This window comes from Semicossyphus pulcher, unplaced genomic scaffold (genome assembly GCF_022749685.1).
Source record: "Semicossyphus pulcher isolate SPU_LCO1_2020_fin unplaced genomic scaffold, fSemPul1.0.p SCAF_19, whole genome shotgun sequence".
Taxonomy (NCBI): Eukaryota; Metazoa; Chordata; class Actinopteri; order Labriformes; family Labridae; genus Semicossyphus; species Semicossyphus pulcher.
In genome coordinates this window covers 14,417,137-14,432,505 of record NW_027211692.1, presented here as the reverse complement: position 1 = coordinate 14,432,505, position 15,369 = coordinate 14,417,137, and the positions used below count along the sequence as shown (strand labels likewise).

General features: G+C 42.5%; 1 protein-coding gene across 1 annotated transcript; it reads right to left on the bottom strand.

Annotated features, from left to right (window-relative positions):
- Window positions 1–1,848: 1,848 nt before the first annotated feature.
- Window positions 1,849–14,603, bottom strand: ppp2r1bb (protein phosphatase 2, regulatory subunit A, beta b). The gene is made up of 15 exons (XM_069668533.1): window positions 14,508–14,603; window positions 13,798–13,888; window positions 13,499–13,599; window positions 13,084–13,316; window positions 12,817–12,964; window positions 12,551–12,706; window positions 10,570–10,684; window positions 10,371–10,441; window positions 8,497–8,631; window positions 6,225–6,398; window positions 5,997–6,057; window positions 4,353–4,507; window positions 3,808–3,950; window positions 3,593–3,684; window positions 1,849–3,481 (listed from the first exon to the last, which is right to left on the bottom strand). The coding sequence occupies exons 1-15, from the start codon at window positions 14,583–14,585 to the stop codon at window positions 3,465–3,467; spliced, it is 1,770 nt and encodes a 589-aa protein (XP_069524634.1). The 5' UTR covers window positions 14,586–14,603; the 3' UTR covers window positions 1,849–3,464.
- Between the last annotated feature and the right edge of the window lie 766 nt (window positions 14,604–15,369).

Below are 15,369 nucleotides of genomic sequence, written 5' to 3'. Positions count from 1 at the left end.
TTTTCAGACTTTCAAACTTCACTTGCTTGAGGAGGACAAAAAATCCCTCTCAGCCCAGCCCTTATTTTGCAGAGTTCCTCCCCAGCAGTAGTCAAAGTGAGGGCAGGTGTCAGCTGCAGACCCTGCCCCGCTCTGCACGCTTCCCCGCAGCCTAAACAGCCCCGAGGACCTGCGCTTTCATCTCCACAGCAGCTGCCGACCAGGTTAGAGCTGACCAAACACAAGAGCAGGGACATGTGAAATGAATCCCACGTTTACAGGCTGGAGGAACTGTTGTTACAAAGCTAACAGAGAGCTAACAAAGAGTATTTATCCGTCTCTGACTTCAGGTTTTCAGAGAGGATATAACAAGGCCTTTTCTGACGCAGTCCAGGGAGGCCGAAATGAAGCTTTTCCTGCTTTTTTATAAACACTGATTCCTTAAAACACTTCACCAATAACACCTGCTTTGGGGATGTTTCTCCGCAGCACGTCCCAGAAAATGACTGCAGTAAAAGACAGAGAAATCCTCGAGGAAAACTCTGCTACCGTCTGCAGCACAACATTTATTTTGCAGCAAGAAAATGAGCACAAACACAGAGCCAGAGCTACACAGGAAGCGCTTCAAAATAACAATCCTAGAGAGGCTGAGTCAGAGACCAGACCTTGAGCCAATCCAGAATTTATGGCACGACTTAAAATATTGTGCATTTATTTTCACCAACAAGCTTTGGAGTTTGAGCTTGTTTGCAGATGGACAAAATATGTGTCCATAAACTAATAATGTATTATTTTACACCGATCAGCCATAACATTATGACCACTGACAGGTCGAGTGGATAACACTGATTGTCTCACTACAATGACACCTGTCAGTGGGTGGGATATGTTCAGCAGCAAGTATTGTCCTCGAAGTTGATGTGTTGGAAGAAAAATAGACAAGCATAAGGATGTGAGTGACTTTGACAAGGGCCAAATTGGGATGGCTAGAGGACTGGGTCAGAGCGTCTCCAAAACTGCAGCTCTTGTGTGGTGTTCCCGGTCTACAGGGGTCAGTACCAAAAGTGGTCCAATGAAGGACAAGAGGTGAACCGGCGACAGGGTCATGGAGCAAAGGCCGGCCTGTGTGGTCTGTCAAACAGAAGAGCTTCTGTAACTCAAAGCGCTGAAAAGGTTACTGCTGGTTCTGATAGAAAAGGTGTCAGAACACACAGTTGCATCGCAGTTTGTTGTGTTTGTGGCCACGTAGCCGTAGACCGGTCAGGGTGCCCATGCTGACCCCTGTGCAAAGCGCCTACAGAGGGCACGATAGCATCGGAGCTGGACCACGGAGCAGTGGAAGAAGGTGGCCTGGTGGTCCACCTATCAACTCAGAGGACTTAAAAGATCTGCTGCCAACGTCTTGGTGCCAGATACCTCAGCACACCTTCAGAGGTCTAGTGGAGTCCATGCCTCGGCAGGTCAGGGCTGTTTTGGTGGCAAAAAGGGGACCTATGTAATTGTAAAGGTTGATCGGTGTATATTATAGGGTATATAATAAACTAAACATGGTACTTTATGTTGCCTTGTCACATGGGCTCTCCAGCTTTGCATAAAGGAAATGTATGAACTCTGTCCTTGACATTTTCAGTTGTTTCCATTTCCCTTCTCGTGACATCAAACTCAATCATACACTCGAAAATTATAAAAGCGACTTCTATGATCAAACATCCACTGTAAGTTGATGTGAATGTATATTTTATTCTTCAGTCTAATAGAAGTGGTTGGTTTCGACAATCATTTCTCTTCACTTTAAAAGCTGTTTGCAACCTAATTGTTAAAAGCGGCCTTGATGTACTTGAACTAGTTATAAAAAGCAGACTACACCAGTTCCTTTGTGTTACTTTATTCAGATCAAGATACAGCATCCCAAGTGTGAAGAGGATTCAAAATAAAAACAAAAGCACGGTCTTTGTGGTACAGGACAATCAACAATCAAGGTTTATTCCAGAGAACAAAACGAGAGGGGAGGGGGGAGGAGAAGGGAACGGCTGGAGTAGTTCAGAGAAAGACAAAAGTTTCTTTAATCAACACAGACGGCACATTTATTCAACCCGCCCATAACCGCCCGCGCTCCCACCCCGTAATAAAACATTATGCAGCCTTACGTACACATGCTCCATATTCACCATCCTACTTCCATTGAAAGCATGCACTTGTTCTCCATCGTGTAGAGATTGAAGCAGGAATCCTTGGGCGGCCTTTCACGTTCACTGACCTTATGCTTTTAAATCTCGCGCACAGTGGAGGACTTAGCATGGATTTAAAGGAAAACTGGGTGGCTCGAGGACACATGTGAGCCGTGGTTTGGTAAGTCCCACGGTCCTGCCAGCTGTAGTCAATTAAGTCTTACCATCACGTTAACCTCAGAGGAATAAAGTAGCCGTACAGAAAAGGACAGGACAGCTGAAAACTGTTTACCCAGGCGTACTAAAAGAAAACACCACTGCTTATCAAAATCATTGGCACACAGATTAAGAGCAATGCCGGGAAAGATATTGCAGAAAACCACAACTGACGACTACTTCCCACCCTAGCACGTCAACACAAATCACAGAGGATCTGTAGGAGGGATAATTACGAGCAACACTTTACGACTGAGCTGGTCCCTATTACAGTGGGCCGAGGTAATTAATTTGTTTGACCAATTCAATCGGAGTTGCTGCAGAGAACAAACAGTGCAGAGGGGTGGGGTAATCTGGTAGACGGAGTTGGGAATCGACTCCATTTGAGATTGATTAGAACATGCAATCATTGAAAGAGTTCATCGGATTACATGCAATAATGGACATCCCATTATTTCTTTGTCAGAGCGCGGTACAAAACAGCGCTGTGAAGCATTTAGGAGACACAACAGGTTTGGTCTGGTGGAATAAACTAAACCTGCACAGTCCTTTCAATCACTTCTCTGCAGATCTACACCGGGGAAAAGAGCGCTATCGAATTTACAGATCTCAGCAAAAATAAACAGCTTGTTGAGCCATCTGCTCAAAGTTAGCGTCGTAGCATTGGGAGAAAAGTGCAGCGGCACAGGGAGCTAGCTTGGCTGGGTAGACGTGTGGTAAACTGCAATGACTGTGGCTAAAGTACGACAGTGGCCAAGGATGTAAAAGGGAGGAATGTGAGAGGGGGTTCTGGTTAGCGATGCCTAGCTAGTACAGTAGCACATTAGTCAGCATGCACCACTTAATGCATTGTCTTTACACTTTGCCTTTGTTGAAGCGCCCATTTACAGCAAAGAGGAAGTTAACATAGAAGCCTGTGCTATGCCCGGACATGTTCTACCATAGGACAGTAAACAAAAGGAAGAAAGAAAAAGATAAAACCATTGTTAACATCTTTCTCTATACATTAACCAGTTGTTCCTGAACATCAATAAATATCTTGTAAAAGTGTTTGCGTTGTTGTTTCGGATGGTTGTCTGGTTTAGAGATGTGGGGTTGGTTTTATGCTAGGGCCAGAACTGGAAGGAGGAGAGAAAAGAGAAAGGGGATTTCAGTATGCAACTTTTGGAAAGCATGTCAAATATGATTCATGTCTTTCAATTATGACAGAGGAAGAGAGAAGGGCTTACCACTGATAGCCTCCTGGGCAAAGTACTTGACATCCATGTCTGTGTCTGTGGCCAGTTTCTCCAGCACTGGCTTCACTTCTGTCTGAAGGGCACTTTGTGGCAAAAACAAGAGGGTGTGAATTATTAAAATATCATCAATGCTGGTTCTTGATTAATGTGTGATAGCACTTTTTTTTTGTTGCTAAAATCGTGCTGAAATTACAAAAGCTACATACTTGCTGTCAAGGACGGGGCCGATCTTCTGAAGGGACTTTGCCACGTTGAAGCGGACGTTGGCCACCTGGTCGTTGGACATCTTGAGGACCACTGGAAGCATCTGCTTAGTGGTGATATCCTGACCACATGCCTCTGACAGAGCCTGACACAAATACAGACAAAAGTTAACTTTTGGAGTTCCATTAAATTATATTTTTAAAATTTCTTTTTTTGTTGTTTCACTATTAATTTATTATTAATAAATTATTCTGTGTTTGATTTTTCACTTTTGATCAGGTTGTTTATTATTTGTATATATACATATTTTAAATACTCATATAAGCTACAAATACTAATAGTATTGTTATTTTCTGTTCTTGTTGTCGAGTGGGTAGGGTCCCTCTTTGAGGCCCCTGGGCAAAAATGAGAAATGCCTCTAATTTTACTCTTTTGTATTCCCAATAAAAAAGATGTTTAAAAAATTGGACAGTTTCCTAAAAATGAAATGATAATTTGAGACCTAAACAAAAGAGCAGGCTTAAAGGAGAAGCTGCCAATGACTCACATTGATGCAGAACAGAGTAGTCATCCTGTGGAGGTAATTTGGGTCGTTGGCCATGCCCAGCACTTTGGGCACGATGGTGTTCTGAGCCCACTCAGCTCCAAACTTCTCCACCAGCTTCATCAGGTTGCAGGTGGCTGCCTCACGGATGGCGTACACTAGAAAACACAGCGATAACGTTCTGCATGATTAGAGAGCTTGAAATTAATCTGTTTCCAGGTCTGCATGGTGGAGAGACACGTGTGAGGCCCAGGTCCAAGTTTTAAAATCATAGTGATGTTTTTCACTGCTCCTCAGATGACAATCTGTCGCACATCCTGTCCATTTCTGATTTGGCTTTTTGAAATGACCGCATGTTTGTTCTGCATGAAAGGGGGATCCCTCCTCTGTTGCTCCTCCTGTTTCCTTAAATGTATTCCCCTACTCATATGATGGAAACATCTTACAAACTGTATATAGGCGGCACAGAATTAATCCAGAACTCTGTGTAGATAGGGTGTGAAAAAATTCCAATCATCAGCTTTACAAGCAGCAGAAACTGTGGAGTTTGTTTGTCATGTGAAATGAAACAAAAAGATCTCTTTGTAATAGAGTCAGCGAGGAAAAGATTCTGGGCTGATTTCTCTAGTCCTGTCTGTCTTTGAAGGGCTTACGTAAGGGTGGCACAGCCCTAACCCCAGCCACAGCCAAACACACACACACACACTGATATGTACGGAAACTCACACCAGCTGCATTCCAATGATGTAACCCAGCTGGCCCTTTGTCCTCGATAGTCAGCATGTGTCTGTCTAATTAGAAAACTTGATGTGAAGAGAACTCTATATACTCGGAGTGAAAAATGTATGCAAAAGACCAAAGAGCATGTTGTGGGTTATAAAACAGAGCAGTGCGTGTTGTGTAGCTCCCCGAGTACACAGCTCTAACAGCATATAGGTGATTGTCACAGACATGCCGGGTAGCAGACAGAGCAAACTTTCTTAGAAATAAACCCAACCACAGTGCGAGTTTTAACCCACGTACTGAAACTGTACAACAGGTTGAGGCTTACCAGAACAGGGTTACAGCTCAACGGGTTCAGTAATAGAAACAGGAAGTAGCTCAACTATTCCACTATGACATTAATTCTGATAAAAAACCCTCATCTTTCACATTGCTATTTTCCTCCTCGCAGCTACACAACACTGCACACAAAGAGAGAAAGACGCCTCCTAACAACCTCCTATTAGCATGATGTCAGAGAGCTGCAGATTACCACATCTCACCCCTACCTGAGCCCCCAATTTTCTCTCTGCAATCCTCTAAGCTCATCAAACTCTTCTCCTCAACCACAATTGTGGTAATAACACAGGATAAGAGTGGTAGCAGAAGTCATGTCTGCCAAATGGTTAGGCTCGGGTCGGTATGAGCAGTGACGCCTGAGATGGAACAATGGATTTGGGGATCTTTCTCCATGAAGTTGGTTTGGGAATTTAGTGTTGTTGGGGAGGTTAAGGAATATATTTGGGACTAGATCTTTACTCTTAGGATGACATACTACAAATACAACATCTTTTGTTTTGTGGCATGACACAGCACATTCATTTTTTGGCTTCACCTTGTTTTAATCAAACATAACTGCTTTGAAAACCCATGAGAACATCTTACCGTGGTCGATAAGCCAGGCCATACAGAGGGTGTTGAGCTTCTCATCAAAGAACTCGACTCCCTGGGAAAACACGGACACAGTGTAATTAGAGCGCTTTCCTGAAAGTCCACAGAAGTCTGTTTGTCTGCACACTTGTGATATTCCCGGTGCCACGCATGGTACTAATTAGGAAGACCTTTAAAACATATTTTATATGGGTCTCAATGTTCCTGGACTCCATGACTCACCAGCTGTCCTGCCAACAGGGGCATGTACTCTATGATGGCGAGGCGGACCCTCCACTTCGCATCCTCTGCCAGCTCCACAATGGCCGGCAGCAGCGACTGGGAGAGCTGACGGATGCCAATCACCTCGTTCACACAGTCGAGGTTGGAGATGATGTTGAGACGCACCTCGGGGCACTGTGACAGGAAGATTATTGAGAGGAGTGTGGTAAGCTTATGGCAGCAGCTTCATCCCAACAACATCAGATGTTCGTCATGTCTCAAACTTTATCATTAGGAAACATGTTTAGCTTTAAATTGAACAATAGCTCTGTTTTCTCCCTCCTTCCAAAGGGCACATTTCTTGGCTTTAATCAAACTAAACAAAACAGACTTGTGAAAAGATTTGTCAGAAATATTGTTTACATCTGAGAGCCTTAAATGGAGATCTGCTGCAGTTCTGATCGGGACACCATATTAACGACTGGACAAGCTAAACAAAACTTTTCACCCTCGTGTTCCAAAAACTACAAACACTGCACAATGATTTGACACTCAGTCACGCTTGTTTACTGAGTGGGAGCGGAGTAGCAGCCAAGTAAGGCATAGTGACAATTTGAAATTACTCAGCTCTCACATGAATGACATGTCTGCACAACGTTCTCCATCTTGCTCCCTTTAATTCGCTCCTCAGATAGATGCACCTTGAATTATTGAAATTTGCACGTCAAAGCTGTCACTTTAGACTGTAATCTAATTAGACACTCTTGGTCTTGTGTTTGCGCTGCGAGGAAACGGGGCCATCTTTAAATAGGAATAAGGAAAGCAGTGGAAGAGCTGACAGCCTCGAGCCATCCTAACGTTCAGATATCTTTGTGTCTAACCTGCCAAACTGTAATCTCACCGCACAAAATTCATGTCATGGAAATGTGGAATGTGACCGAGCCACCGTAGCTGTGCATGAACATGTTACGTTTTGCATGTACAAGGACATTCATCAGCCCATTAGAACTACGTGCAGACTCAAAACAGAAGTTTATGTTGATGGCGTTACAGTTTGTTACACTCACAGCTCCAGGAACAAATCATTTCGGTAAGTATGCTGACTAGGGATGTCCCGATCTCAACTATCTGATCCGATCCGAGCCTTTTTTAACTGATCTGGGATCTGCAATTTGAGCCGATCATCTCACCCGATCATTTACGTCAGCTGTTGTAAACTGAGCACAATTTGTGGCAGAACAGAAACGCGCAAGTAACTTAGCAGTAGCAACCCCGCGGCCAAAAATATCAGCAGTGTGGACAAACTAAAGAAAGCAAAAACACTCCAGCGGCCACTTGCAATATATGCAATCGTCTTGCGAAGTGGTAGCAGTAGAGCTGCGTTCAACACTACCAATTTGATACGACATCTAAAAACTAAACGTGCAACTAAATACAGCGCGTTCACTAAAGCAACAGAGGAAAAGGCTGCGCCGAAGCAACAACCGCTGGACTCTAAAAGGAAGGATGAATATCCTCGAGAAAGCGAAAAGGCCAAAAAGATCACATTGAAGGTGGTTGATTTTTGCCTTCTTTTGGCGCTTTGGGGCCATGGTACGTCCTGCTGTCTCGACACTAAATTTCAGACGCCGCCTTACGGGAGATGTCCAGCTAGGTTTGTGACAACATACAAGGGGAAAAAATGGGGTGCATCTCTATTATCTAGGCAAATACAAGTATGGGATCGAGGCTCGGTAACGACAGATACTCAATATTAACAAAATCGGATCAAGGACGAAAAACACTGATCGGGACATCTCTAATGCTGACGATAACAAAACGTATAGAAATATAAAGCAGACTAATAAAAGAAGAATTTAACTTTATTATTATCTACAACAACATGCTTGCTTAACCTACTTTTAGCAGTAAATACCTACATTTAGTACTGCACATACAATCAAAATGCATCGAGCATTAAGTGGATCTACTTGCACAGTGTCCAGCACCTCATTATTCCTCCCTCCAGACACAGCAATTCAGTCTCTAATTGTAAGGTCTCAGCCTACTTAAGAATCATCCTCCGACCCAGCCAGGTGGCAGACAGGTACATCTGGTGGCGGTGGCTAAGTGGCTTAACCCCGTCTCAGCTGCGCTGATCAGGCCCAAAGAAGTTGGTCAAACTCAGGCGCCTCACAGGAAGCTTTTGTTGTGAATGTAACCACCGCCTTGAGGGCTTCTAATACTTCTAAAGCGGTTTAAAATATAGAAGAAAGATCGGGGTCCCACAATTACAAGTGTGCATTTCCTTTACCTCGTCCTTGAGCTGAGCCAGGAAGAGCGGCAGTAAGTGCTCTATTGTGTTGTCCTTGCCCAGGATGGTCGACAGGCCCATAATGACCGAGGCCAGAGCTGACTTCACGTGCTGGTTGGTGTCTGAAACGAGTTCCTGGTCGGGGCGGGACACACGGGAGACAGAGAGATCAGCACAAACAAATAGTTAAGACAGAAAGCAGGTACATAAACATCAAGAGTACTGCTATGGGTCATATTTACAACACAGAGCAGAGAGGGAGGCTGTAATTGACTTCTTTGTAAATACACAGCAAAGTGGACTTAATGCTAGTGCAGACAGCAGCCATTGCAGTTATTTACTGTGGGTGGACTAGGTTCATATATGATGTAGACAGAAACGGCAAAACAAACAAGGGGAAGTGAAATGACTTAGTGTCACCCTGGCTGATTATATTAAACATAACTGTTCCAACAAACATCACGTGGAAGCACTTTTCAGGATATCATTTTTAATTAAGCTGCAATCTACATATTATTAGCAACATGTTAAATAACCTGAGCAGATCACCTTCCCTATATACTATATGAAAGTATCATAGGTCACATGTCCCCAGTTAATACCATGTGAAGTTTCTACAGCTTTTAAAAGGTTTTTGTGTCAGTTTGTTGCTACCTGTACACCTTTGTTCCACTGTTGATATGTTGACAGGATAAGCACAATGATCATTTATGATCCGTACCGTTTACAAACAATAAACCACTGATGCAGGACTTTCAAAGCAGGTCGAGCTGTGCTGCTATGACCATTAGTGAAATAAAAGCAGAAAAAATAAACTTTGCAATGATATAAGATGTTTTAATCAGTAGAGCTACAGATGCAACAACAGTGCCACCTGCTGTTCAAATCAGACCAACACTGGCACAAAGACACATGATGCCTCACTATTTGTGTTCTGTAAGCACATAAAACCCATCCCCACATATAGCCATCAGCATTACGTTTGTTAAGGGCATCTTTTCTAGTTTAAAGGAGCAATTATCCCCTGGAAAAAGCAACTGTCAGTCAAAGCTGGTGTTCTCTGTAATCGATAGAAGCATTCATATTTGAAATTGGCGCCATAGCTGTGGAGAAAGTTGTACAAACAGCTCGTGGTTTCATTGCGCCCCTCCCTCTGAAAGGAACGGCCCAGCGAGAGACGCTGGAGTGAAATGCTATCGTTTTCCAGTCAAGGACATTGATCGCTGCCGGCAATGGCTCAGAGCGGTACAGAATCCGAAATACGATGAGAATATACTGGTTGATCGTCTAAAAAAATCTTAGGGTCTGCAGTCTACATTTCAAACCTCAGAGGCGGGCATCCAGGATTGAGGAAGTGTAGTTAAGCAAGCCCCCTGGCCTCCGCCAGATGACACGTTTACGTAGTCTGGCAGAGGTTTTCCCGGGCCCATTGGAGACGCGGGTAGCGTCCTCCAAAGACACAGAACGGAATTTTTTTCCTACCATAATGGCATTAGCTCCCCATAATAGCATGATAGGACTGAGGCTGAAAATCGGTGAACTGGCTGTTTAAGGTCTGCTTTCTCAAAAGGGATGTATTCAGACCATCTTTGTTAATTGAGTCTATTCGAATGCTGTGTGTGAGTTTTATAGTTTACTCTTTGAAAGAGCATCATCGCATTTCCACTCCTGAAAGTCCAACCATCTTCTGTTTCTTCTTAGATCTTCCTAATTGATTCTTGTTTAGATTATTTACAGTTTGAGCCAGTTTTAACAAATTATTATCAAACCGAATTATGTTATACGAAATCCACAAGTGTTTTTGTCCAGCTGAAAAGTGAAGCAGAAGCTGAGAAATGCAGCAACGGTGCAGACAGAGGTTTTATTAATTTTACCTTGACACAGGGTAGAATGTGAGTCATGATGATCTGCTCGCGACTGTCCTCTGGGAGGTTCTCGCAGAATTCTAACAAAAGCAAGAAGAGTACAGCGTCAATAAAATAATAAAATATACAACAGGCTGGAAAAGAAGCTGAAAGGAATTGTTCCAACTTCCCGAGACATTTATTAACTAATGTGTATTCATGTACTGACCTTTGACTTTGTTGGCTGCAGCAGCACGGACTTCAGCTTCACAGTCCTTAAGAAGATTCTGGAAGGCCGGGACCAGGTCGTTCTTGGTGATCTCTGGTCCCACTGCTTTCTGGAGCTACATTCACAGAGAAATCAGAACGCCTCAATATACTAATACGCATGTGGGAAAATATCAATTTAAAGACATTTTAGATTCTAGTGGAGGATCAAGAATGAAAGAAGGTTGTTGAATATAAATACAGGGACCTAAATTAGCACCTGCCAAATTCAGGGTAAATGTTGGCTATGGAAATTAAACTTGAACATTTTAATTGACGTTATGTTTCAGCACATTGACCTGGAAAGTAGATTACTTGGGAACATATGCACTGTATGCTGGTAGAATACCATCATATCATTGCCAACATAAAATATGCATTGGCATATGCTTATCTCAAAGATTAAGCATTGCAAGTCTAAGTACAAACGGCCGGTACAGTGAAACTGCAAATGGCTCATTAAAGCAGTTATGGTTCCTTTGATTGCTCCAACGTTACTTGGATAACTGTGGCAATTCTAGAGCTAATATGTGCCAGCAAGCGCTGACCTCCGGGGATGTGTGCATTTATCAACTGGGTCGGCCTCAATGGCCTCTGTCATCAGTGTGTGAATGGATGAATGTGACATGTAGTGTCACATTCATGAGCAGCTTTGTTTGCACTTTATGACTTGGCTTGTTGTTCCAAACATTTTTAAATCAAAGATATTATGTAAAAATGATTTTTTTTTTTAACGAGTTAAACCGATTGGACTCCCTTTATTTCACCGACGCTCTGACAGGAATAGGGATGGCCTTTAAGAAATAAAAAAAACAACCTCAGAGTAAATTGGCAATCCTCATTAATGCAATCATTATCAGACAGGCCTTTATCTAAATTTAGATTTAAAGGAACATAGAATATTTAACAAAGTTGTTTGGTCGAACCCAGAGTCATATGAAGATGTAATTAATTGTATCTCTGTGGGTCCAGTTTATAGATTTGTCCTGGACATGCTGTCCAGCATGGCACATGTTTATGAAAGGAATTTCAACCAGTAAGCCTGACCCGGCTGGTGAAAAACAACAGTTTAACAGCTTAATACTGTTCTATTTTGCATGTTAGCTACCTAGCTGCTAGTCACCAGCACATTCAAAATCCTGACTGGGTTTTGTTGACCGTGCACCTTCATTAGGGCAGGCTTTGTGAAACAGCAAGCTGCCATTCGTGCAGACATGACAATATGGAAAACCTTGTGAATACATTGCACTTTGGTATGTTCTTGAGTCTACAAGTCTGGTTTCATACAAACCATTGCATAACTATAGAATTACATTTCATACTATTTGTACCAAATACAGTTAAATGCAGTTTCGGTTTAGTTTCACCCACTCCCACTTATACATGCCTCGACTCTTTCTTGCGCTATGAAACGTATGTTTGACAAAATGTGACAATAATCTCAACAAAATGAACATTTTCAGCCACAAACTAAAAGAAAAGTGTGGTGAAATGTTCTAAAATTGAAGTAGTAGCACTGTGAAAGATCTGCTGCTGCTTGACACAGGCTTTAACATCATCATCATCATCATCATCATGTCAACAGACAAAACACTTTTGAGTGCAAAAAGCATTCATAATCATTGATCTTCAAAATAGACACATTTATTCCAGGATCCTTCAGCTGTCTGTGTCTCTTTGATGATTACAGTGACTCAAACACAGACTTGTACTAACAAGAGGGAAAACAACATTGTGTAATTAATTGCCTGCACTGCCTATTTAAGTGTAAACATTTGTAATATATTGTGTTGTATTTTGCCCCTATTCTGGACAGAAAAATGACCCCAGACTTTCAAAAATATTTTGGTCTTTGACTTGGAGCAGGTGTATTCTTGCTGAATGCATTCATGTACTTTAACCAGGCTGACCAGAAGGAGGAATACAATAAGTCAGCTGTTTACCTCAGAGAACTTGTCAGCCACCATGTAGCGCACCCTCCAGGATTTGTCTTCTGCAGCCTGGCGCAGGGTTGGCATCACCAGTGTCTCCAGGTCCTCCTGAGGCAGCAGAGTGGCAATGCTGACACAAGCCTCCACTGCAAGCAGCCGCACTGAGTCCTGATGGAGAAAAGTAATTACATTAGTTAAACAGCCAAAAGAATTTAAGGGACTGAGAGACAGAGTGCAACTGCAGTTTAGGCAATGAAGAAAGTTAGTAGTGTTCATACCTGCTCATCAGAGGCCAGTGCAGTGAAGAGGGAAATAATGTCACTTTTTACATAATCCAGCTCCAGGACTTTAGCAAACTCCCCCAGTTTAGATGCTGCCGCACGGCGGACCATGGGAGTGTCATCTGAGCATAAGGTGCGAAAATGCCTAGAGAAAGCGACAGACACTTTATCAGACAAACAAAACTGACTGCAGAACATGTGTCGACACAAAATTATTGTATTATTGTATTATTATTGAGTATTGTTACAAAGTGTTTCCCTTACTGGCGGATCTCAGCCTTGACAGTGCTGGAGACACGGGGATAACAGACGCTGAAGAGGCCACAGGCCGATGTGCGAGAAGTGAACCAGTCACCACTGGCCAGCCGCTTGACCAAAGGCTCGAAATGGACCTCCAAGTCAACTGGAGAGTGCTCCTGAGAGATCTTCCGCAGGGACTCCACTGCTTTATCTCTGACTACTGTCTCCTCAACTGTGGCAAGGCTTTCCAGAGGAGGCTGCATATCAAGAAGGAATAAGGTTAGATGGGGTTAATGTGCTTTAACTAAGCTCTAACACAAGACATTATGGGGTGCGTTGTTTTTAGGTAGATGCATTACAAAAGACAGATACTTTACAAGTTTTATAGACAATGTTTTGGTATTTAAGATTTGGTTAATCTAAAAGGTAGATAACTTACCAAGAGACAGTGGACGTACTCTGGCCCTCCAACCAACATAGTGAAATTGCCAAGCTGCTCAGCCAAGGCCAACAGCACCTCATCTTCATCATAGATGGTGTCTGAAGGATGACAGGGAGACTTGTTTAAAAAAAACAACATGTGACACTATGACTGATAGTTGTTGAAAATGCATAGATCTGTTTTCAGTACAACCCGCCCAGTGTGCTCATGTAATAACCATTTTCAATAGCACTGAGGTCATCACTGGTGTTTCAACATCAGCTGATTTTAACGAGTTAGATGAATAACTTTATTACCTGTGAGGAAGGGAAGGAGTTCAGTGCGAGTCCTCTCAACACCAAGGGCCAGAGCGATGGTGGAAAGCTTCTTGATGCTGTTCAGTCGTAACTACACACAAAATAAACATACGTTAGAGACATGTTTATGAGGATAACCAGTGTTAAGGACTGACGATAAGCCTCTAGTAGCCCCTGTAACTCCAGTTTTATTGACAAAAAAGTGGTAATGCTAGCTTAAATGTTACACCTTACATTCATTGACAAGAAATAACCCGCCGGCAGCATTAAGCTCTGCCTACTGAGGCCCTAAACGCCCCGCTGTTGTGATTGAACTCAACGTTTGTCAGTTGACGTTAGCTAGCATTGTGCTAACCACTAGTAGCGATGCGACGTTAGCGCTAGCGGCTAATCCAATGACCTGATTGATTTGTCCAACCCAACTATGCTCACATTTCAACTGATAGAAGTAACAACCGAGCGAAAATTACATTCAACGTTAACGTAACTCCCGATGAACGATTAAATCAAAACTGCAAAGTCGCTAGCTGGATCTGAAGGCAGGGTGCGCCCGGCAGGAGGAGTCCTGATAGGCCTCGGCCGGGAACGTTAGCTAGCATAAGAGCTAGTTAGCTAGGCGTAATCAGATGCCCGGGCGTGAAAATCCTTCAAATGCCCTCATTTTACTTTAAACAGCACATTACGATTAAAGTCAGAACTAGTGTTGTTACCTGAACGTCCTCATTACGCAGTTCATCAATGAGAACGGCGATAGGGTACAGAGAGTCGTCTCCATCAGCTCCTGCCATTTTGGATACTGCTGCAGTTACCGAATGGCGCTGTTGTGATGCACTACGGGGTTTCTGCCAGAGAAGAGCGGCTGCAGGGCCCCTCCCTCCTCTGCTGCTACGCTGCTGCGTTCAAGAACCCACCGCCAAGGAGCCAATATATTTGGAGAGTACGAATCATTAAAGCTTAAACAAAATATGTTGAACAAACAAAAAGTTAAATTATATAAGAACATATAAAGTGTGTTGAATAAATAAACTAACGCATTGGTTACAAGATCAAAAGATAAAATTGTCTTTTAACAGCCAAATTGCCATTATTTTAATTAAATTTGAGTCGTCTTCTGTTAACAAAATATTTGCACCAAAAGTAGGCCCACAAAGTAAAGTAAACAAATGTAAGTAAACATTGAGTCAGATGATTTGACCAAATTTGTTCCACATAAATAGCCTATAGAAATCATTAACGGAGATAGAGAAAATCATAATTCACCTGAATAAGATACACCTTTATTGCATGACATCCAGCTGACTGCTATATTAGTAATTAATAAGATTCAAAATCTTATTTCGTATATATAATATACAATATATAGATTTTACATAAGTATACATTACTTTTTATTTTATTTTACATTATGTCGGACAGTATTTGCCATAAGTACCCTACAATAATAAACTTGTTATTGATTTGGTATCATTACCAAAAAATTGTATGAGTGTGAAAAGGGTAGATAGTAGGTAGCTCTGTGTTGGTCAGTTTTACAGAAAGAAGGCAGTGAGTATAGCCTACTGACACTTATAT